This window comes from Sinocyclocheilus anshuiensis, unplaced genomic scaffold (assembly GCF_001515605.1).
Source record: "Sinocyclocheilus anshuiensis isolate Anshui unplaced genomic scaffold, SAMN03320099.WGS_v1.1 scaffold517, whole genome shotgun sequence".
NCBI lineage: Eukaryota > Metazoa > Chordata > Actinopteri > Cypriniformes > Cyprinidae > Sinocyclocheilus > Sinocyclocheilus anshuiensis.
The window spans coordinates 259481-285999 of NW_015536535.1; the positions used below are offsets into that span (position 1 = coordinate 259481).

Consider the following 26519-nt stretch of genomic DNA (forward strand, 5'->3'; position numbering starts at 1 on the left):
AGTGTGTATGTGATGTGGCTTCTCCTTAATTACCTTCTGATGGGACTGGCATGATTAATTGATAAAGTGAAGATCTGGGGAGGATGTGTCTTTTCAGGGTCTCTCTTAGCAAAGGGAGGGAAGGATAGTGCGGGCAAAAAAGAAAGGAGTGAGAGATCAGCATCAAAGGCAGGCTGGCAGGACTAATGGGCCTGTAGTGGATCTATTCTCATTAGAGCTGTCATTAGAGCTAAAGCTGGCCCCTGCACCAGGCTACCTGCGTGGGCTTCGGCTTGCCCTGCCAACGCAGGTAAGCTCCAAACTTCCCTCTCTGGCCCTGCCCGCTCTGCCGCCCTTTCATCCCAATGCTGCGACCGTCTCTCGCTCTCTTTTCCCCGGCAGGAAGCGAGGAGGCAGGCGCAGGAGTGCGAGGAGGAGGGCAGGCATGCCCTACAGGAAGCCAGGCAGCAATTAGATGCTCAGCACTCAGCCTCTCAGGCAGAGCTGGAGAGATTGCAGGACCAAGAGGCTGTCAGCAGTTCCAGAGTCAAGGTAAGGTCCCCCGCTTCACACCCTGTTCTTTTTTTTTCTTCTTTTCTGCCGCTTTCTAAGCGGGTTCATGTAAATGAACTTGTCTCACAATGCGCAATTGTTAAATATTGATAGATATGTTCAGGGGGGTGCGAAATAATGACTTGGTGGGTTAACATGGTGGGCCCAATTTTTCTTTTCCCCACTCAACAGCGGGAGTGTACCCCGTGCAACGTGACCAGAGCTGTTTTACATGTGGCCCCGAATCAGTCCTGCCTGCTGTCGCGGTGCTTAGCGACTTGGGCTATAATGACCTACTACAGACAGAGCAGGAGCTGTTGTTAGCATGTTCCATAGGGCCTCGTTCAGCATTTGTGTATGTTTAATAGGGCTTGTGTCCTCTTAGGTTGAGTGTCACTCAAGCACCTGTGTGATTACCTGCTTTACATACAGATTTGTGTTCATTACTCTCCATGGGGAAGGGCAGAGGCACGTCCGTGTGGACCTTAAACTCTTAACTAGTCCAATTAAATTAGACTGTAGTGGTGCTCGGACTGTGTCCCCTTTCCTCCTGTGCTCTCTGTCTCTCTCAATGCCCCTGTCAGCACTGGCTAGTTTTTAATGAGGGCTGGCCCGTGCTCTCCCTGGCCTGAGCGTTTGATGCTCAGCATCTGTTTGCTTCTCATTATCTCCATCAGCTCCTGTGATATGCTGCTGATAGGCTTCCCGCTTTAGTTGCTCATCTTTTACTTTCCTTCCGTTGTCTTTCTTTGTTCCTTTTTACTGTGGTCAAGTTCTCTGAGGTGGTTTGTTTATCCATGATAAAAAAAAAAGAACAAATATATATATATTTTTTAATCTAGTTTAAAACATATGTATTTTTTTTTTAAGAAATGCACTCTTTGTATTCATGTTGGATTTATGTTTCTTTTGTTAAATATTTTATAGCATTTTCGAAAAAAAAAATAAAATAATATATATACAAAAATAATTTTGTATAAAATTTTATATCTAATATTTAAAAGTGATCAAGTAAAAGGATCACAATTTCTCCTTGTGCCTTTCTTTTTTATTTGTTTATTCATTTATTTATTTAAAATAATATCTTGAATTATTTATTTATAAAAAATGTTGCTCTGTTATCATTTCCCCCATTCCTGCTAGGGGGTGGGATATTGACAAAATAGATTGTTGATAATGATAATTAGAACATATTGGGAGACAGCTGACTCCCAAAGCTGTTCATAATTGTCATAATTATGTGGTGCGGTGGTTCGCTCACAGCAGTGACAGAAATAAACTATTTTATTATGAGGCAGTATTTATTTCCTTAAATTGATTTCCAAGGGCATTTTACTTATATAAGAGCAATTTCAAACCTTATTAGATGTATGCTTCATCATTGTCGAATTCTTACATTTAATCAATGAATGCAATTAGAATAATAAGACACTATGGGGTGTTACCAATCAAATTAAATAAGTATCAACAAAATCCATTTTTGCACTGTAGAAGTGGCAGATGCCGAATCTAAAGCAGCATTTCAATGTATTAACATTGCAATTACAACTGCATAAATAACACTATGGAATTACTGTTTTAAAAATAATATTTTGAATATTGAAATAATTTAAATAATTTAAAAACATAAAATGTTACCTTAAAATATGAAACTAAAACTAATGAGTCTTAATGATTGAGTCATTTATTCAACAGATTTGATTAAACGGCTGATTTTTTCAAGAAACAAAGCAAATGACTGTATTTATGAATGGATCATCGAATCGTTAATTGGTTCAAAAATGCTTATTCATTCAGAAATTAAACACCATTGTGTGTTGGTCAGAGATGCACAATAGTTCCATTGTGGCTTTGTTTGGAACTATTTTCTTTGCCGAAATGAGTAAAAACTGACAGTATTGGCAATGCGCTGTCTAAAGTGTAACTCACATTACCATAACTCATATATTTACTGAACTGTTGAATAAATTCAATTCACATTTGCAACTGTGGTGATACGTGAGAACTATGCTTACCTATAGCATATAGAAATATAAGAGAAAAACTTATACAGGGCCATTTTTTGCCCCAATTTATTGAATTTTGGGAGCATTCTTTCTGGGAATGCAGAAAGTGTGCATTCCCAGGGCGTGTTTTTGTTTTTTACATACATGTACATTTCACAAACACCCTTAATTCCTGCATATTTCCTACATATTTGTCACAAATTACACAAAACACATGACTTTGTCAGGCACACCACATGATTTTGATGCAGTGGAGAAAAGGCTTTTAAATAAGCAGTGAAGGAGTTTGTGATTTAATTTATTATTATTATTATTAAGATACAATAATGAAAGATTATGCCCTTTGTCCTTCAAAATGAATTTTATTTTAGAAGTTAAAAACATGTTCATCACCGAAAGATACAGTAACTGCCTGTACAGTACAGTATGTATGAATTGCATTTTTAATGGCGTTTTGAATAAATTAATAGATCTACACCAAAAAAAAAAAAGTATTTTATGCCATTGAACCAGGTGTCAATTAACAATCAATTTCTCTTGCAGAATTTGGAAGAGGAACTATTCAGAAGCAGACAGGACATGCTAGAGGCTCAGAGTCGCTCAACTGCTTTGTCCCTTCAGCTTTCCACTGTAGAACGGGAAGGAGCTGACAAAGAACAACATCTCTGTCAAATCAAGTAAGCAGCACTTACACAGATCTGGCTGAGCTTTGATTAACCCTGACCATATGAGTTGACCGTGATGTGTGTGCATGTTCGTGTCCAGATGCGAGCTCCAGGACTTGCAGTGTCTGTACAGGCAGAGTGTGGAACATGCAGGAGAACAGGCCCAGCTCATTCAGCAGCTGGAGGGGCTTAACCTGGACACGCAAAGAGTCCTGCGCAGCCAAGAGGAGGCCCACACGGCAGACACCGTCTCCTACCAGAAGGTACTGGAGCGCATCTGTTGTGTGAACTTAGCGCCTGTCCTCACGAGTGAACGCGTGCCCCTGGGGGGTGAACTTGTGTTCCAGCAAGGACTTAACTGCATTAACCGAGCTTGTCCTTCACTGTCTGTTTCTGCTGTGACAGCTCCACAGCGAGCTGAGCGTGTCATACCAAGCCCTTTGGCACAGCCAGGAACAGCTCCGCCAGCGGGAAGCAGCCCTCAGCATGCAGCTCAGCCAGAGAGATCAGCAGATCCAAGAACTCCAGGCACAGCTGCAGAGTTTCACAGCCGCCACGGGGCACTGTGAGGTGAGTCCGTGTGGGGAGCACCATGACAGATTTACATCATGCTCAGTGCCCTTTGTATGCAAAGCAAGCTGAAAGAGCACTTCAGCAAAACCACACACTGTTCATTTCCTTTTTCTCCTCTTTGTATAACCGCATCCATAATAAATTAAATGCCTTTCAGTAAGAGATGAATGGGAAGAGATGACCAGGAGTTTTTGTTCATTTTTGCAAGACTTCATGCTGTCTGACAACTCCAAAGCATTTGGCATTAACCCTGCTCGAACACTGCCAGAGCTCCTCTCAGCAGATCAGTTATTATCAGTTATGTATATATGGCATGGGTAAGATTTTTGTAGTTTTTATTTTTTTTTAAGAAGTCTTTTATGTCACCAAGCCTGCATTAATTTTACCAAAAAACCCCACTAAAATAGTAATATTGAGAAATGTTATAGGTTAAAATAAATGTTTTCTAAAAGTAATTTATTCCTGTGATGGCAAAGCTAAATTTTTAGCATTCATTACTCCAGTCTTCAGTGTCACATGATCTTTCAGAAATCCTAATATGTTGATTTAGTGCTCACGCAACATTTCTTATTGTTATCAATTTTGAAAACAGTCATGCGGCTTAGTATTTTTGTAAAGAAACAAACATTTTTTCAGGATTCTTTAATAAAAATAAAGGTCAGAAGAGCAGCGTTTATTTGAAACAGAAATTTGCTCATTTTAAGATTTAGTATTTCATTGTTTCCATTGCTCAGCTCCAGGTTTTTATTTTTATTTTGCCACAAAGCAATTCTAGAGATTCATGAACACATCTGTTTGTTAAAGCTGAAAGTATCCATTCATGCTTTATCTTCTTTGTAGAAAATGGCCTAATGTGGAAATTATGTCGTTTTGTGGCAGTCGTGTAGATTGTGCTGAAAATGTAGCTTGAGGAGTAGCAAATAGTTCAGTTACTAAGTACAACCATTGCAAGGTTTCCACAGTAGGTCCGTCTCAAATCTGAGATGTTGTAGGTGTAGCCAGATGTAACCATGTGTTCTGTGTGTTTGTACACACGTGCATCACAGTAAGTCAGCACATCACATGGTTTTGGGTATGCACAATAATCCATGCATGCTTTATGCAGAGTTCCAATGTATTGCTTTGAATATGAAATTGTGTTTACCGAACACATGTAGCAGCTGCCTTGCTGTTTTGTTTCTTAACAGTTTTACCTACAGACATCAAAGTGATCTGATCAGTTATCCCAAGGTGTAGCACAGTCAAGAGGGCTTTCCGTTTCCCCGTTATAATTGCGCTGACTGGGATGTGTATTCTAGTGTAATCTGAAATTCTGTATCAGCTTCTTCCTGAACACCTGTTAAATTCTAATGCACTGGTTGTTAGAGCTTTATTTTAATTTTAAATGTTAGGAATGATCAAAGTGCTGATCAGCAGAGGGAGCTGAGCGAGACCAGACTCTCATTTGAATAAGGGAGGAGTGATGGAGCAAGGAAAGTCCAAGAGGAACAAAAAAGAAGCCCATTGTGTGGCTAGTTGGGACTAAAGAAGAGCTCAAAGGCCAGTGCAGGCCGGAATCATGTTCTTCTGTGGTTAGAAAGATGGATGTGGCCTGTCCCATATAAATAATCCAAATTTTGCTTTAATTTTTGTACTTTTTATTACATTTATTTCAAAGACAGTCTATAGCTCTGTTTCTAAAAGTTTTTTTTTATATAATAATGTAATATAATAAGCTTTTTTTTAAAGTAAGAAATATTTCAGTTACACTTTATTTCAACAGTCCAGGCATTCTACAAGTAACTTTGCAAGCATGTTACCTAATTTGCATTATATTTACATTTATTCAATTAGAAGACACTTTTATCCAAAGTCACTCAAACAAGCGATTCACTCAATACAACAAGCGATTCATCATAAAGACTGGGCTGAGCTTTTCTGTATATTCCAAGTCATTGTTCTTTGGAAATAAATCCCAGTGATCTTACCAATTGCACTGTTTTCCCTCAGATTTGTTTTTTTTTTTTGCTTCGCTACATCTATATTTCTTTTTATCTTTCCGTTTCTTCCTGCAGTCTGTCTCTGCGGTGACGTGACCCAGGTTGTCACTATGCTGCGTCGTTCTCTGATCTAAATCAGGCCTTAAGCCTTGTAGGTTCTTATTTTCTAGTCAAAAGCCATTGAAAACCAAATCTAAAATTGGCCTCCCGAGGATTACACAGGAAGTGTTGCATCTTACAGTCTATTAGCAATGCATTTAACACTCTATGTGGCAAATCGGTGGCGGCAAGAAGGTTTATTGCAGCTTTTGTTCAATTGCCTATGCACTTGAGCTATTATACCGAGTGACAAGGTTTTATTATGAATAATGTCAAAGAACTGTTAGAACCGCATTGCTGCTCACATCTCAGAGTGATTGTTTGTTGCTCCTCTAGGATCTACATCTGGCAAATTGATTTTGTGGTGTGGATTGATTGGACATGCAGATTTTTATTAACCTGTTTCAAGTGAATTTATTGATTAATCCCAGAATTAATTAATGCTGCTATTTTTTTTCTCTGTTTAGCCAGATTTTTATAGACAGCCAACGACATTTAGGGGCCACTTAATTTGCTTTATCACCTATAGAAGTATTTATTTAATAGGTGGAATGTTATGAATTTAATTAAACTTTGAGATTGCGAGAAACCTCCCAAGTGATGAAATTTCAATGTCTCTCTCCCCATTTCTCCCTCTTCTAGAACCCAGACGCTCCTCTCAACATCTGCCTCTGCGTGTTATTAGTGTTAGTGAAAGCCGAGCTGTCAGATGTATAACTGAAGTGTCCACTCCCTGCACACACGGCTTGTTATGTGGGGTCATGTTTAGATGAGTAGATGTGTTTCTTTTGATCACTATCTGACGCTCAAACCCTGAGCTTCCAGCATACTGAGAGGCTGCCGATGTGTTTGGCTTTAAATCTTTAGGAGGCAGTGCCTCCCTCACTGTGGGCTGCCTCACCAGTTTGTTTCACTCAACTTGTTTAGATAACATTAGCCCGATGATGTCTCATCAGACCTATTGAACTTCCACAGCAAGTGCTTCCTATACTTTTCAGAGACCACTCTTTGTGTCTTTAACAGTTGTTCAGCACCTCCACCTGCTGCTGGCTGTTAGCATGTAATGACCAAATCCAAATTAACACTTTCACTTTGTATATTAGAAAATATTTAAATTTGATTTACATTATAAACTGTTATTAGTGGTGCTTCTTTTGATTATTGAGCCCATATGTTTGAACAAAGACACATACAGTATATACAATGTACATATACAACAATATGACTCTGAATTGAAATCATCTGAACAATTATTTGTTTTTGTTAGTAAGTTAGGCTATTGTATGTGGGAGCCCCTTTCCATCTTTTACCGTGTCCTAACCAGCCATGACGTGACTCTGTGATGCGATAAATGGTATTTTTTTCCACATTAATCAGACTGTGTCGTGATCAGCTGACATCTGACCAGCTGACAGCTCAGGTACTGAATGTGTTTTGTATGATGTTAAATTATTTAATTTGATTTGGCGGGTTGTCCTTTTATTAAAATTTGACTGTCTATGCAGTAAAAAGGCAGGATTTAGAGAAACTTAACTAGAGAAAACAGAGTAAACGGGCTGCAGTGTTCCCTTTGTCTAAAAGGGTAGGAAAACTTCAACACCCATAATGCACTGGGCATGTTGCCAAATGTCTGTGGGTGGGGATACAAAAACAGATCATGGGATAATGATCTGCAGTTTTAATAAAAACCTAGAGATGTCAAAAGTCAGCCAGATGACGTGATTTTTGCTGTCAAATAGACGGGAAGATCTGGGTGCAGGAAACATTTGAGAAAGAGAACACTGCTCCTTTACATACAGGCCTTCCACCAATATTGAAGCTAGTTAAAATCGTCAGACTTGTCTTTTTGACAGCCTATGAGAGACATTTACCTCAGATCTTGAAAATAACGGTGAATGGTGAAAATAACGGTGAGCTTAAGATAAAGTAAAAAAAAAAATAAATAAATAAATAAAATTGTTACATTATGAAATATAAAGTGACACTGTGACAGTTGCAATTGCAAGATACAAAGTCACAATAATGAGAATACTTTTTTATTTGTTTGTTTATTTATTTTTACTCTTAGGTGGAAAGAGGCTTCTGTAACTACAGGATAATTACTGGTGATTTTTTATTTATTTATTTTTTTGCCAGTGAAACTCAGGTATCATGCACGGGGGAAAAAAGACATTTTCTTGCACACACAAAAAAAACTCTGCTAGGGAATACGGCTTTATTAAGTCCTTTCATAATTTCATATATCACTATTCAGCTTGTTCTTTTGGCAGCGGTCAGTTGAGTGAAACTCTAAGGCAGTCTTAGATGTTTGATTTGTGTATTATAAGAAAAATACTATGACCTTTCAGTTGTTTAACCCAGTATACAGAATTGAATCATAGCTTGTATATTGATATTTCTTCAAAGCATTATGAAATATGAAAACAGCTGTATTAGCAAGGACGCCGTCAAATTAATCCAGCCACTGGCTGTCCTAAAACATTTTGTTGGATGCTGGTAAGTTTGTTTTGCATGTTTTCTACTATAATGATATGACCTCTTGTGCTCAAGTGCTTTCATCAGATGAGCAGCGTGTGTACTGAGACTCATTAATAAACCCCAGCCATGTGTTAAAGGCCCAGCCGGTCACTTATTCACTCACATACAGTCCCCGTCCATCTGCAGGAGCTCTGATCATCAGTTAAAAACACAGGCCTGCTCACACGCGACCCTGACCCGAGAGCCACTCACGTCTGTGTTCATACAAACACGCAGCCATGCAGAGACGCCTCTGTGTTTACACCTCCATCACGCTCATGCTAGTGCAGGGAACACTTTGCTACACACATATATTACAACAACTCTGGCCCAGAGTGAATCCCTCCTCTACTGGCTTCATACAGTCAGGGGCCTGATTATAGCTGTTTTGTAATTAACAGTGATCAGATTTGTTTTGTGGCAGAAATGGTACATGTGTAGAACAGTCTAATTCAGATGCAGCTTGCAGCTTTGCCAGCAGACGGGTCACAGGCCTTGGGGAGAGCAATCACGAGCCCCTCCATATGTTCCCTCTGCTTCTACACTGAGACCACCAGTGCCAGCAAAACTCCCAGAACAACCTAATCGTGTTCTGTAATTACAGCACGCTGTTTTTTTCCCTCTCTCTCTCTTTCTTTTGCACACACACTTTCACGCTCTTTCACACTCTTCCTTTTTCTCACCCTTTTATTCTCCTTCTTCACCCCTCATCTTCCCCTGCTGGCTAGAAATGAGGGGAAAAGACGCAAACGCTCCCTCATCAGATCATTTGTAAATTGCTTTACGCGGCTGATGCCGAACTCTGTTGGTTTTTGACTGCTTGAAATTATAAATAATTGTAACAGATGCACCAATGTGGCCGGCCTCCAACAAATGAGGCCCCAGATAATTTGGCCGACCCTTTTGGCAGGCCAATTTAATAAAATGTGAACAAAATCTACCTGCTAATAATTTATCATCCCCTCTCCCAATTGGTTAAACTTAATTACCCTGGCAGTTAACAAGGTCACGCCCAGATGCCAAGCCCGGCTGTAGTTTTGATAATGCAATCAGGAACCCGAAGGTGATGACAGCGCTGTTGTTTTTTCATTATCTTGCTCTCAGAGAAAACACAGGTGCCAAGGCCTACTTGTCTGCTGGCGGTAATTACCAGTCATCACAGCCTTCAAACTTGGTGCTGCAAACATGTCAGATACAAGACTGAACTTTACACACTTTCTTAGAGTTGTCTCTCTGCGAAGAAAGGGAAAGATTATGTAACATCTGTTTTCATCCGGTCCAAGAAGAAGGCATTGGGTCTTGTATTTACTGGATACAAGCTAGCAATAGATTCACTTTCACTTGTCATATTATTTTGCTAAAAGTTGCATTGGTAATGTATGTTGTAATGCCTCTTTCACGGCTGTGAAACAAATCCACCAGTGTACATGCAGTGCAGCACATGAACTGTGGCCATCAATCGAGTAACCAATCACTCGCACATGCAGCTAAATTTTAGGGGCTAAGAATAAATTTAGAGCAGAATTTCACTGCATGTTGTGTTGTGTGATTGCTTCAGTTTGCATGCACACTAGATTCTAGAATTCAGGAAACAGAAAAGAATGTGTAAGCTCATAGAGTGCTGCAGTGATAACGTATTTTTGTAGGCCAACTCTGTTTCCCTTGACAAAAACACAATCGGATTTTTCCATTGACTTTTTATTGGATTATTGTAGAAAATAAGCTCTAAGTTTATGATTCTTGCACGTTTGGTTCATTGTGATAATCTTCGCAAAAGAGCACAAGTTTTATGAATTTAATGAATTTGTCTAAGTACAATCACCAGAAGTGAAAAGCTAAATGTAGATTATAAACAAACTACACCACGGTCGAGTAACTTCAGCTTCACCACCACCAAGCTCCAACAAATCTTTCTGTCTTTATTAAAGAAAAAAAAAATTTGAGTTGAAAGTTTGAAAGCTAATTTTCAAGAGCATGATTATACAGATGGACTGTTCCTTCTCCATTTATAGCACAATATTGCCATTGATATCAATGGATTCACAGCATTTCCTGATGCACTGTACAAGTCGGACTTGTAACCCAAAGGTTGCAGGTTCAAGTCTCGGTACCGGCAGGGATTGTAGGTGGGGGGAGTGAATGTACAGCTCTATCTTCTACCCTCAATACCACGACTGAGGTGAGACCCTTGAGCAAGGCACCGCAGCAAAAAAGGCTGCCCACTGCTCCAGGTGTGTGTGTTCACTACTCACTGCTGTGTGTGTGCACTTGGATGGGTGAAATGCAGAGCACAGATTCCGAGTATGGGACACCATACTCGGCCACGCGTCATGTCACTGTGTGATGAGAGTGAAAATGAGCCTTACGTTCTTGTTATTCCTGTCCAAGTGACAGAATTCATTTGGAATTATTCTTTGTTTTATCCTTTTACATAAAACAGAGCTTTTTAGACCAAGCAGTAATGTGCAAGAACCAGTCCCATTTGCTAGTGTGTACCTTGATATAAAATATCAAAATATCATTTTGTCATGTCATTTAGTGAAGGGAGACTGATTAGACTGAGATGCCCAATACATTGAAATGCTTTATATCATGCACATTACAACGAGTAGGCATAATGTTTAATTCAGCTTGCCCTGCCAGGAGCTTTGACAGATATACCACCAACGTACTTTAAAGATGCCATAGAATGGAAAACTGTATTTATCTTGGCACAGTTGAATAATAACAGTTCTGTAAATGGAAATGAAGTATTATTACTTTGTTACATTACACCACTGCTTACCACATAAACAGAGTAAGGAGAGATGACTGAGGATGATGGTGAATGATTTACAGATCCTAAGCACCACTGACAAGCATCTGATCTTGTAAAATGTGTGGTAAGTACTGCTGCTGTAGTTTACACAGAGCATGTGCGATCGCAAATCTCGAAAGTGAAAGTAAAAAGCGATCGTGCATTCGAATATATTAATAGTGGCTCCCTGGTGCCCGCTTTTTATATACAGTATAATTACCCAACGATATAACTGAGAGAGAGTATTGAAATATATATTTTCCCTGTGTTTCCTTCCTGCTGTGTGAGCTACTGAAATGAGCCGCACTGTGAAACAGCCAATCAGAGCAGAGCTCAACATTATTATTCATGACCCTTCCAAATAAGGTAAAAACAGAGCATTTCATTCTAGGGACAAATCCTAATGTAAAACCATTTCTGGAGATTTTTTGCCGTTACCTAAGCCACATACCTTCTATGTAGATATCAGAGAACAATTTAAAATATTGTATCAATGCATTCTATGGCACCTTTAAAACACCATATGACCTGCTCTTTAATAAAATCAATAATTTCTATAAAAAAATATTTAAATGATGTGTGTGTGTGTGTGTGTGTGTCTGTCTGTCTGTGTGTCTGTGTATGTATATGCAATGCATAAGTATTCACCTGCAACTGAATACTTAAGACCATTTAGGCAGCAGTTTGGGTGAATTTATCAGCTCTTTGGAGAGTTTTACTCAGTTTCTTAGCAAAAATACTATGACACCATAATGTAGAGTCTGTTTGTATATATTGGTTTGTACTCCACATGGTACTCTAGGACCATTTACCTTTTGGTATATGCTACTCTAGTGTTGCCTTTGCAGTGTGTTTTGGGTCTTTGCCTTGATGGAAGATTAATTGTCCCAGTGCTCCTGCTGATTGCAGCTTAATTAACGCCTGGGTTTTTCTGTAGTTAGTGCTGTCTATTTTTTATTTATTTATTTATTTTTATGCTCCTTGCTACATTGAAACATCCCCAAAGCATAATGCTGCCACCATCCTGATTCCTTGTGTTCTGGGGAACATACTTGGCCAGACATAGGCAGTCAAAGAACAACTGCACAATTTGGCCAAAAATGTTGTGATTACATGATATTTGTATTCATAAAAATAATAATAATGATAATAATAGTTGTTATTATTCTTGCTACCAAGAAAAAAAAACACAAAATAATAAATACTATTGTAAATTACTACTGTACAAAATAAAACTTAATTTTCAAATCAAGTTTTATTTTGGTGGACAAAGCTTCTCTTTTGTTGATAACAATTTTCTAAGTGCTTCTCAATACAAGTTTGGGAAGATAGTTGGTGCATGTTGCGTTGCTAAATGAACATCATAAGTGACCCAAACTCAGAGCAGATGCAGACATAAATTCGTGTGGAGCAGAATTTATGGCTCTGAGACACTGAAAACATGGATCATGAGTAGGGGTGTGCGATATTGGCAAAAAATTATATCTCGATATTTTCTGGGATTTTATCGATAACGATAATTAGACGATATTTTGCTGAGTGTGTTATTGTGCTGGTATCTTAAGGACTGCCGAAGACAGCTGACTCCTAATGTTTTTAATATTCTTCATATTCTGTGTGGTGGTCAGTTCATACTGATAGAAATTAATCTTTTTCCAATAAGTTTAAACTGATTTTTGCATTTTATGGGCATTTTTACACTATATGAAGTGGTATAAATATATACATTTTCTGCCATGTCTTGACTTTGTGATCATTCTAAATGCATTTTAATAGACTGAATCATGCAGTGAAAGAAAACACACTAAATGCGCACACGCACTAGTCTAGACTTCACGTAATGTATGCGTGCGCTCTGTAGGGATGTTTTGAATGGTTTTTGCAAAATACTCGATAATGTCAAATCGCACAATGTTAAACCAACAATTACGATATTATCGCAGACGATATATATCGCACACCCCTAATCATGAGCTGTTCATTTGTAAAAGAACACAGTGCTGTGCTTAACTCTGAAACACACAGCACATATATTATTTATTTAAATTGCAGCCTTTGCCATTTTTTTTTTTCAATTAAAAAAAAGCTGTTTAAAGTAGTATTTGGATCTTGGGTGCCACTGTAATGCCTAAAATTGTTGCCTAGGTAGATAGTTCATGCTAAAACATGTTTTACAATGTGCTATAGAGTGATATAGTTTTGTATTAAAAAGCTGACCCTGTAAAAAATTCATCTTCCACCCCTTAACAGTATTTTACAGGCTTCTTGCTATCTTAATTAAAGTGTAAGTGTACTGAACACGGCCTTCCAGACAGCTCTTTTTTTTTAAAGTATCATGTGACAGTGTGTCTCCATCCCGAGGATTCATGCATGACAGGAACCTACTGTAGACACAGAACTTCTTATCAATGTGAGCATAAGTTATATCATTACACTGAATATTTTTTGGAAGATAAAGTAACACCATGCATTGCATAGCTGGGGGCAGATATTTTTTTATGATATGAGTTTGGTTGTGTAGCTGACACTAACTAGAGAAAATCTTTCTCTTTGTACAGATAACTCTGAAATACTTATCCTCATACTTATCCTATCTTCATACTTATCATCATAATAATGCTGAAAGACTTTTTACTTTCATTTAACATGGTTATGTAAGGGCATGTTCCCTGGAAAGTGCTTAATAAAATACTTTACTCAAAGATGACCAAACCTATGAATCATGAAAACAAATTTTACATTATGAAGCATGAAAGCTCCAGTCCTCATTCGTTGTAATGCAGTGGAAAAGCTCTATCAGTACATCCTTCAAAAATGTCTCTGTTTTTTTTTTTTTAACAGAAGAAAAAAGTAGCACTATTTGAAACGACATCGGGTCGAGTAAATGATAACAGAATTTTTTGCGTGTTTAACTATATCGTCCATATGCATTGATGCAAACCTGTCATCTTTTGGCAAAAATCTTTGTTTTGAATCCAGAATAGGTAATTTATGCGATTCATGCAGATCCAATGGGTTTTTTTAAATTAGGGAGAGGGGTTTTCAATGTCTTGAAGCAGCTCTGTTGTAATTAAATGTCACTTATAACATACATTTGAAAACCCAATTTAGTAATGAGAATTTGTAATGGGAATCGTTTATAAATCTGCTGTCAATGAAAGAGGAGCTCAATGGTTTTACTGATGTTCTATAAATTAAAATTATTACTGAATAATCTTTTTTTTTTTACAATACAACAGCGTTTATACTACAGTCTGATTTATTTATATGAAGCATAACAACAACATCAATAATAATTTAGCAATAAAAACAACACATGTGAATGTGGTCCGAGTCAACTAAGTGGAGAGTGAAAAAAATCTGTATAGATTCAAGTGTGATTATTTTCACCTATATCCTTATACGAAAGTCAACTTAAAGGGTTAGTTCACCCAAAAATGAAAATTAGCCTGTGTTTTACTCACCCTCAAAACATCCTAGGTGTATGTGACTTTCTTCTTTCAGACGAATCCAATCGGAGTTATATTAAAAATTGTCCTGGCCCCTCCAAGCCTTTCAATGGGGGTAAGCGGGTGTTGGCTGTCAACAGTTCAGAAGACGTGAAATAAAGTGTGTGCATCCGTAATAAAACGTCCCTCACACGGCTCTGGGGGTGAATAAAGGCCTCCTGTAGTGAATCCATGCATTTTTGTAAGGTAAATATCCATATTTCAAACGTAATAAACAGGGGTGCACGTAAGTGGTCCGCATGCGTGACCAAAATAAGAAATGCGCTGTGTAAATTAGTTCAGAGCGCGCGTTTGCGTACCGACATGGTTGACAGCTGTTAATGCACAATTACCATTTTAGATCGACAAACTGTACTGTAAGATTTCTATTCAAACTGAAAGCATAAATCTAGGCTACCCGCTAACGTTTTCAAAGCACAATGCAAAACTGTGACATTTCATTCACTGACGCTCTACAATCGGCAGCGCTAAACCCGGAAGCGCATATACTTACTTGCCAGCAACCCGCCAAAATAAAAGCTTGCTGATTTTAAGTTTGAAAATTAAAAATTCAAATAATTCAAATTAAAAATAATAATTAAGGTTCAAATTAAAATAATAATAACATTTTAAGTTTACTATAAAATAATTGTATTTGTATTTAATACTACTAAATAAAGTGCAATAATATTATCACTATTATTAATTTATATTTATATTATATATATTAGTGCTGTCAATCAATTTAAAAAAATTAACTAATTAATCGCACATTTTTCTGAAATTAATCGCAATTAATCCCACCTAACATTAAAGTTTTTAAATATACTTTCATATTGCAATAATTTCACATTCAATCTTCAAATTAATGTACAAACAACATAAAGCGTGTGAAATTGAATAACTATATGAAGTGGTATAAATATATACATTTTCTGCCATGTCTTGACTTTGTGATCATTCTAAATGCATTTTAATAGACTGAATCATGCAGTGAAAGAAAACACACTAAATGCGCACACGCACTAGTCTAGACTTCACGTAATGTATGCGTGCGCTCTGTAGGGATGTTTTGAATGGTTTTTGCAAAATACTCGATAATGTCAAATCGCACAATGTTAAAACAACAATTACGATATTATCGCAGACGATATATATCGCACACCCCTAATCATGAGCTGTTCATTTGTAAAAGAACACAGTGCTGTGCTTAACTCTGAAACACACAGCACATATATTATTTATTTAAATTGCAGCCTTTGCCATTTTTTTTTTTCAATTAAAAAAAAGCTGTTTAAAGTAGTATTTGGATCTTGGGTGCCACTGTAATGCCTAAAATTGTTGCCTAGGTAGATAGTTCATGCTAAAACATGTTTTACAATGTGCTATAGAGTGATATAGTTTTGTATTAAAAAGCTGACCCTGTAAAAAATTCATCTTCCACCCCTTAACAGTATTTTACAGGCTTCTTGCTATCTTAATTAAAGTGTAAGTGTACTGAACACGGCCTTCCAGACAGCTCTTTTTTTTTAAAGTATCATGTGACAGTGTGTCTCCATCCCGAGGATTCATGCATGACAGGAACCTACTGTAGACACAGAACTTCTTATCAATGTGAGCATAAGTTATATCATTACACTGAATATTTTTTGGAAGATAAAGTAACACCATGCATTGCATAGCTGGGGGCAGATATTTTTTTATGATATGAGTTTGGTTGTGTAGCTGACACTAACTAGAGAAAATCTTTCTCTTTGTACAGATAACTCTGAAATACTTATCCTCATACTTATCCTATCTTCATACTTATCATCATAATAATGCTGAAAGACTTTTTACTTTCATTTAACATGGTTATGTAAGGGCATGTTCCCTGGAAAGTGCTTAATAAAATACTTTACTCAAAGATGACCAAACCTATGAATCATGAAAACAAATTTTACATTATGAAGCATGAAAGCTCCAGTCCTCATTCGTTGTAATGCAGTGGAAAAGCTCTATCAGTACATCCTTCAAAAATGTCTCTGTTTTTTTTTTTTTAACAGAAGAAAAAAGTAGCACTATTTGAAACGACATCGGGTCGAGTAAATGATAACAGAATTTTTTGCGTGTTTAACTATATCGTCCATATGCATTGATGCAAACCTGTCATCTTTTGGCAAAAATCTTTGTTTTGAATCCAGAATAGGTAATTTATGCGATTCATGCAGATCCAATGGGTTTTTTTAAATTAGGGAGAGGGGTTTTCAATGTCTTGAAGCAGCTCTGTTGTAATTAAATGTCACTTATAACATACATTTGAAAACCCAATTTAGTAATGAGAATTTGTAATGGGAATCGTTTATAAATCTGCTGTCAATGAAAGAGGAGCTCAATGGTTTTACTGATGTTCTATAAATTAAAATTATTACTGAATAATCTTTTTTTTTTTACAATACAACAGCGTTTATACTACAGTCTGATTTATTTATATGAAGCATAACAACAACATCAATAATAATTTAGCAATAAAAACAACACATGTGAATGTGGTCCGAGTCAACTAAGTGGAGAGTGAAAAAAATCTGTATAGATTCAAGTGTGATTATTTTCACCTATATCCTTATACGAAAGTCAACTTAAAGGGTTAGTTCACCCAAAAATGAAAATTAGCCTGTGTTTTACTCACCCTCAAAACATCCTAGGTGTATGTGACTTTCTTCTTTCAGACGAATCCAATCGGAGTTATATTAAAAATTGTCCTGGCCCCTCCAAGCCTTTCAATGGGGGTAAGCGGGTGTTGGCTGTCAACAGTTCAGAAGACGTGAAATAAAGTGTGTGCATCCGTAATAAAACGTCCCTCACACGGCTCTGGGGGTGAATAAAGGCCTCCTGTAGTGAATCCATGCATTTTTGTAAGGTAAATATCCATATTTCAAACGTAATAAACAGGGGTGCACGTAAGTGGTCCGCATGCGTGACCAAAATAAGAAATGCGCTGTGTAAATTAGTTCAGAGCGCGCGTTTGCGTACCGACATGGTTGACAGCTGTTAATGCACAATTACCATTTTAGATCGACAAACTGTACTGTAAGATTTCTATTCAAACTGAAAGCATAAATCTAGGCTACCCGCTATTGTTTTCAAAGCACAGTGCAAAACTGTGGCATTTCATTCACTGACGCTCTACAATCAGCAGCGTTAAACCCGGAAGCGCGTATACTTGCAGGCAACCCGCCAAAATAAAAGCTTACTGATTTTCAGTTTGAAAATTAATCAAATTAAAAATAATAATTAAGGTTCAAATTAAAATAATAATAACATTTTAAGTTTACTATAAAATAATTGTATTTGTATTTAATACTACTAAATAAAGTGCAATAATATTATCACTATTATTAATACAATTTTTTATAGTTATATTTGATGGATCACACCATGTGCCGTGTGAGGACCAAACAAAATCTCCAGGTTCTCATATGAGAACCAGGCTGAAAAACTTATGTGCAACCCTGGTAATAAACACTTTTTTCTCACTTCCGCTGACTGTCATACGTGGAAGACGTTCCGGCGAATGGCGTAGGACGTCGATGTTGCGTGATTAGTGACGAACGCGGAGACAAAACAAAACGCCGTTCACGAATTAGAAGCACAAAACGAGGATTGGTAAAGAAAAATGTCAGAGGATTTCGATATAAGCCAAGAGGACACTGGTTTTCCTTTGCTGTAAAAAAAACTTGTTTCTCGCGAGACTAGGATATTCTCACCTGAGTTTATGCTACGTCTACGTCATCCGCTGGACACCACTCTCTCATGAACGTGCAATTTTAGTTGTTACCCGACCCAAGCCTGATGGGTTCCAAAATACTCTCAAGTTTTGGGTCTGGTTCGGGTTTGTTTCCTTTACTCCTGCATTTCTCAGAGGCGCGCGCACGACGCATACGTCTTACGTCATCCGTCTGCATGTATTCACTACAGGAGGCCTTTATTCACCCCCCGGAGCCGTGTGAAGGACGTTTTATTATGGATGCGCGCACTTTATTTCACGTCTTCTGAACTGTTGACAACCAACACCCGCTTACCCCTATTGAAAGGCTTGGAGGGGCCAGGACCATTTTTTATATAACTCTAATTTTCATTTTTGGGTGAACTAACCTTTTAAATCCACATTTTAAAGCTGATTTTTTTAAATGTTCTTCTCGAGGCCCCATCTTTGTCAGCTTTTTCACCTCTGATGAGTTTGCATCGCTGCATATGAGCATGAATATGTGCAGTTTAGGAAGGGTAAGACTTTCTTTGCCACTAGTTTCACGACGGCTGGAACCGTTTCTTTGTTCTCTATATTCAGGTATTGATTGCTTCTCCTTTGTAAGCTTTAATTTCACTCTTTTGCTAATCCTTGCAGAGTTGAGGTCTTTGATGATGAGGACACCACTGTTCCTGTGTATGCTGAGAATGTTAAGTCTGGTTTTGGGACATGTTCAGCTATGAGGAAAGTTCAGCTATGCTGTTAATGAGTTGACTTCAAGACATCAATAGGTAGATCCTTTTGGACTAAGAGCTCCAAGCAAGTGACTCTTAGTTGTACTCAACGGCAGCCTAGTCAAAAGCTAATCAGTTTTTAAAGGATCGTTTCAGTTCTCTGAAGTATTAGTGTTTTTTTTCCTGGATTAAGGGTTTTTGATGTGGTCCCTGAAGATCTCCTTCTCTCAAACTGTAGTGGTGAGTCTGCCATTTTGTAGTTTCACTCTTTCACAGTTGATCCGCCATCTGGCCTTCCTTCACTGCCCTGACCAGATTTCGCACACAACTCTCCACTGGTTTTAGGTACTTTAGAGAGAGCCCACTCCTCTCTCTCTCTCTCTCTCTCTCTCTCTCTCTCTCTCTCTCTCATTCCCTCTTTTTTCTTTCACCCCAAAGTCTGCTTCTGTTGTCCTATCAAGTGTAACTCTGGGCCCTGATAGAGCAATTAAAGGCGCCTCCCTCCCCACCTTTGGTAATGAGGCCTGGCGCGTTTCTCACTCTATAACCCTTTAGTCTCCCCTAATGGGACATCATTATTGTCAAAGAAACAATGTAAATGGAAATGAACATGCTCATTAGGTCCCTGCACAGAGAACCCTTCAGCAGCATGCTGTGTGCGCTCCTAGTGATTCAGCCCGTGTCCCCTGTTAGGTTTCAGAGAGTGTGCAGGCTGATGTTTGTGTGTTCGTACGTGAAGGACTATTGCTCATCGTTTGCATTTGATAATTAACAACTTGCCTATTGTGTTGATGAAAAGGGGTTTTCTGTTGTTTGATCGATTTCTTTTTGTCTTTGTCAGGGCGCCAGGTCTCTGTCTCCAGGTGGCGGCAGCAGTGATGGAGCAGACAGTGAGGAGCAAAGGATTCAGTGGCTGCAGGAATTACTTGCGCTTAAGGTGAGCATTAAATACTTGCTTTATTCTGTCACTGTGGTTCTATTATCTTCTCATTGGAGACCTCTTAGGAGATTTATGTCCTTATTTGAACGTTTTGGCCACATTCTCCAGTTACACTTTATTTTAAGGTGTCCTTGTTACAGTGTAATTATATATTTAAGTACCGAGTAATATGTACTTACTATATGCTTGGGGTTTGGCTTAGGGTTACTTGCATGCAATATGCATAATTTATTGTTATTATAATAGGAAGTACATGTAACATGTAACAAGGACACTGTAAAATAAAGTGTTACCCATTCTCCTGCCTCCTTAGAAATAGAACACAGAAGGTGGCATACAATAAAATGTAATTGTTGTTTATATTTTTAAATAAAAATAATAATGCATGTACAAGTATGCAGATTATGACAAATATACAAATTTCATGATTCCAAAACAAAAAAAAAACAAAAAAACTGAAAAACATTTAAAAAGTGAGTGATGTGACGTGTAGCCATGTATGGTGTGGTGTCCCATACTCAGAATTTGTTCTATGCATTTAACCCATTCAAGTGCACACACACAGCAGTGAGTAGTGAACACACACACACACACACACACACATTGTGAACACACACCTGGAGCAGTGGGCAGCCATTTTTGCTACGGCGCCCTAGGAGCAGTTGGGGGATCAGTGCCTTGCTCAAGGGTCTCACCTCAGTCATAGTATTGATCGTGAAAGATAGCGCTGGTCATTCACTCCCGCGTCCCGCGATCTTTGGGTTGCAAGTCTGACTCTCTAACCATTAGGACACGACTGCCCCTAACATGGCAGCACTTTAGGAACCAATCCTCAATATTAATCCAACCCAATACCTAAACTTAACAACTACACTAGTCAACATTTGAAGTGGATCAAAACCTTCATCAAAGTTGCCCTAAAACTAGGGGTGTAGCGGTACACATATTCGTACCGTACGGTTCATGGGGCAAATTCCAAATGGAAGTGATCATCCCTATGCCTTTGAAGGTTGGTACACTACTGTAACTACAGATAGATCAAGCAGGTACTTAAATCGTAAGTACAATGTAAATACAGGTAGGTACAGCATAAGTACATTGTATCAAATGCTTAATTTGCCATGCAAGTACATAGTAAAATATAAAATGTATATTTTTTATGCCGGTGTACGTCAGCGAGTCAACTGACGGACATCGTGCTGCGTTGTCACGGGAACATCCCAGCTGAAGATAATGAGGAAATTATGTCGCTCCCTTTGCCAAGTGCATTCCAAACGACTACATAATGGCACGCACCAATGTGCCCTGCTCACTCCAAAGTCCCCACTCCAAGGGCTCTGTCCTTCAAAGGCATAGGGATGATCACTTCCATTTGTAATTTGCCTCGTGAACTGTTCGGTACGAATACGTGTACCGTTACACCCCTACCTAAAACCTAAAACCAAAATGCGTTCTTGTCTTAGGACAACTTCGATTAACTTTTTTGATTCACTTCAAATGTTGACTACTATACTTTACTTACTATTATTAAGCAGCAAATTAAGAGTTTATTAAGGCAAAAGTCGTAGTTAATAGTGTAACCAAAAGCAAAAATAATATGGCCACAAAGTAATTTTAGTTTTACTTAATGATACTTTGGAATTAACATATAAAACACCAGTGTAATGCTGTGAAGCAGTTTGAAATGATACCAGTTAACAAAAGAAATATATATGAAATAGAATTAAAAAGAATTCTAAATTCAAAACCATAGTAGTCTGATACACTGGCTGCCCTTTGGCTTATGAGTGTGTATTTGCATATGCGTGCGTCTTACTGGTAAAATTTCAGCTTGAAGGGGCTCATAACAGGTAGAGTAAGATGTTGTCCTCTGACCGCTGCCCTCTAACTGACCTCCATTCTTCATCATACACACGCACACACACATTGACTGTCTGCAGAGGCAATGAGGCAGCGGGAGAGAAGACTGCTGAAGAACTCAAGCTCTTCACTAAACCAATCATCCATGTCTCTCTTCTGACTTTTCAAGCCTCTCTCTCTCTTACCCTGCTCTCTTCTCTGCTCCCATCTTCGCCGTTCCTGCATTTCCTTCCTTTTAAATCTGGAGGAAACTAATCTAGTCAGTGTTTTTGTCTGTCAGATGCTTCAGTTTGTAAGGCTCAATGACAGTCAACGGTTCCAGCGGTGTGGAGTACTCATCCTCCAGTTCGTATTGATTTTGATGCCCAGGTGGATCCGTGCCGGGTACTTTAAAAACCCCCTTATGCTTTGATGTCACTCAGACACGAAACGTTGGTCACTCTATCTGAGCAGGCCTTCATTAGCGCTCTGCTTTGTTTCACTTCTCTGTCTCATATTCTCTGTCTTTCTGGTTTGAAGGCTGAGTGTCCTCTTGTGAATTTCTGAGCAGTAAATCCATACTTGTCACATTGGCAACCGGTCTGGGGCTGGCTTGTTCTCTTTGTCCTTGTTAATAATAACAGGGTTCAGGGCCCTGCATTTCCCGCCCAGCAGGGCTACCGTGTCATAGCAGCGGTAAACAAGCTTTTCTCCCTTTTAGAAAGCCTTTCGACAAGTCTCCTGGCCCTGGCCACTCAAGCTGAAAGGTGCGCTTGCTGTCTCTGCCAGAGTTCGTCTTGGCTAAGGTCAGAATAATAGAGGGCCTTCTTGTCAGGAAAATCTATATGTTCACCCCTGAAAAGTCCCATGTAATCTCTGGCGGAGATCCCCCCCCCCTTTTTTTTTTCTTCAAATAGCTGTGAAGCAAAGACCAATATTTACGGGCATTTGGGGAGCGACCTGGCTCACTGAGGCGTTCCTCCTGCTGCGGGGTTTAAGTGGAGGGAGAAGTCAGCCTTTTCCTATTGGCTGACAGGCGAAATGTCAGGCCACAATAATGCTACAGGTGCCAGGTTGGCGTGGAAATGCTTATCAGTGCCTTGTTCCCAGAGAAGCACTCAAAGAACAAATCCCGAAAAGAAAAACACTCTCTTTGATAACTTTGCTAGTGATCTTCACACAAATACCAATGATGTAGTGACTTTGGTCATTTCACTTAAAGTGCTTTTGAGTGTCACTTGCAAAGAGATTTCAACTTAATAGTATAAAAATTATCAAAGACGATTGTGTAATGTGTCAGAAATTAGAATTTTTGTGACGTTCTGCATAACCTTTAGAGTTACTGCAGGTTCACAATGTATTATTCACATGTTGTGAAATTCATATTATTACCATAAGATGAGTAATTATGACTAAACTAGAAAATATTACAAATAAATCGATAAGTGCAAGTTTTTGAGCCGAATGTAGCTGTATGGCAGTGTGTTGTATAATCGATTTATCTTATAATAAGGTAACTGAAATAGTTACTGTTTCACCAAAAATAACCAAGCTTTTTAAATTTTAAATCGCTATGAAACTGAATTGGTGATACTTCCACATTGTGACATACATCTGAAAGTAACGGATTATCAAAAAAGAAAAAAAAACGTTGTCCGGAGACTTGGTTCAGTCCATCAGGTGTTAATTGGATTTTGAGATGTGAATGTTGCACTCAAAAATAGAGGGAAATGAATGCGAGATTGCAGGGATGGGGGTTAATGTGGACATGACTGGAGAGGTCCGGTGTACGTCTGCAGAGAGAAGTCTGTCATTTCACTAGAACATCAAGTTATGGCATTTTGATATATAAAATTGCAAGGTCAAAAAAAAAACATGCATGAATGAATGATTGTTTAATCTAAGATGGATGTTGCCTTACTCTTAACCATGATGCCTTTGACTTTCTTCTTATGCCTTAGCATTCTTCCTGATAGTTGTGATACAAGATTGTGGACTTCTTGATTTTAGGCTCTCAGATCCTATAGTCACTTATGATCCTTATCTTTTCTTTTTCAAATGTAGGCCTACTTTGTTCCCACAGTTAATAAATGTTCAATGTGTTCTTAGGTTAGTGGCAGTGGCAGTATTAGGAACAATAAAGGTCACTGGCATTGTTCCTTATAAGTCCAGTTTATATAAATATTTAATATAGGTTTCAGTGGTTCTTTGTTGTTGTACTACATCTATTTCTGTTACCATACCATGTCCTGCATTTGCTATAGATGCATATGCAGTCTCTTCTTTTTATATACATAATATTTTTTTCATAGTTTTTGAATGGCAAGAGAATAAATCATATAACGCTTTTTCAATCACCTGTTTCTAGAAAAAAATAGCTTGTTTGGAGGGCTTCTCTCTTTGAGTTCTACAGTGACTGCCAGGCAGTGGCAACACTTTATCCCAAATAATAATTTAAGAACTAGTTATTCAATTGGCTCCACAAGACAGTAATAAACATATTTGAAAAAAAAGTAATGCTTTTGGTCTTTTTTTTATTTATAAAAATAAATTAAAAACGCTATGCTTATATATTATAGGGGGTTAGGTTCAGTTTGTAATCAAAATTATAGTCACGCAATATCATTAGATATTGCACATTAGATAATCATATACTGACAGTATATTCTAATGCCTAGGTCTCTGGAAAGTGATTTTGTTATTGCTGATTGTGTTCTGCGTGTTTGGATGATTGGTCCAGTGGCTATATCTTCCACTGGTGAGGAATGTTCCTTGAGTTTGCAGCCGGGAGCATGACCTTGTTGTGAGGTTGAGAGCGGAAATATGGTTTTGTCTGTTATTGTTTTTACATCACAAGCTGGAGACTCGGAACAAGGTGTGTCTGTTGAGAGCATATTTTTATTAAAAGCATACCCTTTCTGATGTGGAAGAGATTGTAATATGACACTTTTCCATTCCACTGTTGTGATTGGCTGTTGACATCAGAAAGGGTCACAAAGGGATGGCTTACCCTTTTTTCTCCATATGGAACTTATTTGCATAGTCTAAAGTGCACCCTTAGAACAGTGCATTTTTACCTATGTTTTCTTTCCAAAACACTTTTAAAACAGGCATTATGTGGAATGCATAAGTCCAAACATGAGATGATGGTTGAATGGTCACCCAAGCATTTGTGTATATTTTCATAACAAATCTTCCATGAATTGTTGTGAGACAAGCTGAAGTCAGTAAGCATATACTGCTATCTGAATGAACGTGTAGTGGTTGTGCTGCAGTTTATCTACAGTTTGTGGAATAAAAGTATGTATGTGAAGAGTTATCTTGTATTGTGGCCTTTGTTTAAGCCAGTGGGCCAGGTAAGGTCTATTCATGCCAAATGCAAATTTTCAGGGCAAGGACTCTTAAAAATAGAAATATTCACATGGGGTATCTGGTATGAGCATTTACATGGCAACAGTCCAGGGGTTTTTTTCCCTGTAAGGGTGAGCAGTCTGATTTTTTTTCTCCTTGGACTGTGAAGTAAACTGACTCACCAGTGAGATTTGGTGGGCCAGTGAGAGGTTACTTTTACACAATCCACTGCATTAGTCGCACTAAAGTAGGGCTGGGCGATATAGCTACAAAATTTATCAACGATATAATGTTTCATATCGTTTGGTATAGATAATTATTGACATTTTTTATAACCTTTTTTAAAACAAAAAGCAATAGAAGAAAATGTTTAAATTTAACCACTGTATTTTTAAAGGGGTCCTATTATGCTTTTTCACTTTTTTAATTTTAGTCAGTGTGTAGTGTGTATGTTTGGGCATAAAAAAGATCTAGAATGTTACAAATCTCAAAGTCCACTACAAAGGGAGATATTTCGTTTTTTTTTTAATCCCTTTTCAAGAACTACAACGAACGGCTCGTTTGGACTACAGCGTTTGTTTTCCGGGCTTTGTGATATCACAAAGCGGCCCATTAGAATATCATTAAAAATAATTCCCGCCTACAGAAATTCGAATGGTTGGGGGGTGGGGAGGGGCAAGGTTGTGGTTAGAACGCTTGGTTGAGTGAGTGCATCAGACGAGACGATGAAGAAGAAGTGCTGCTGCAGAGTTAGTGCATCAGAGAAAACGAAGAAGAAGAGCTGCTGTGCTGTAGCTTAAAATTTTCCACATGTCTAGAACAATTCTTACAAGTATACCACGCGTCGCAGACAGACGCCGAACGGCGCCGCCGGTGTGCCTACACTCATAGAAAATAATGCATTTGAATTTTAAAGATGTGGCGCGACGCGACGCTGCACTTCTCGTCAGGTGTGCGACCGCCTGAAACGCTGTTTTTTTCACCTCCATGCCCAAACGTCTTTGTTTGGGCTTCCGAAAGCGGATGATGTCAGGAAACAGTGGTTTCCAATTCCAATTCCGATTCCAACAATTCAAATTGCTGAATATGCATTCTGTGTGAATGGCTTGGTTTCGGTTTGAACCTTTATCAACCAGTTCTTATAACCAGTTCTTCTCAGCATTGAGCTTCTATATTTCTCTAATATTTTGAATAAATAACGCAGCAGCATCGCGTCTCGTGGGCTAGACTAACAAAACATTAAAATGCAACAACGTCACTTACATCATCACCG

General features: G+C 38.3%; 1 protein-coding gene across 2 annotated transcripts in view; it reads left to right on the forward strand.

The window, feature by feature from the left end:
• Nucleotides 1–26519, forward strand: part of cntln (centlein, centrosomal protein) — a 108772-nt gene that overhangs the window by 22036 nt on the left and 60217 nt on the right. For both annotated transcript variants that reach the window (XM_016495034.1, XM_016495041.1), the window contains exons 6-10: nt 382–531; nt 3081–3214; nt 3303–3465; nt 3608–3772; nt 19958–20053. In XM_016495034.1, the coding sequence (XP_016350520.1) occupies nt 382–531; nt 3081–3214; nt 3303–3465; nt 3608–3772; nt 19958–20053 (708 nt within the window). The remainder of the gene's footprint in view (nt 1–381; nt 532–3080; nt 3215–3302; nt 3466–3607; nt 3773–19957; nt 20054–26519) is intronic.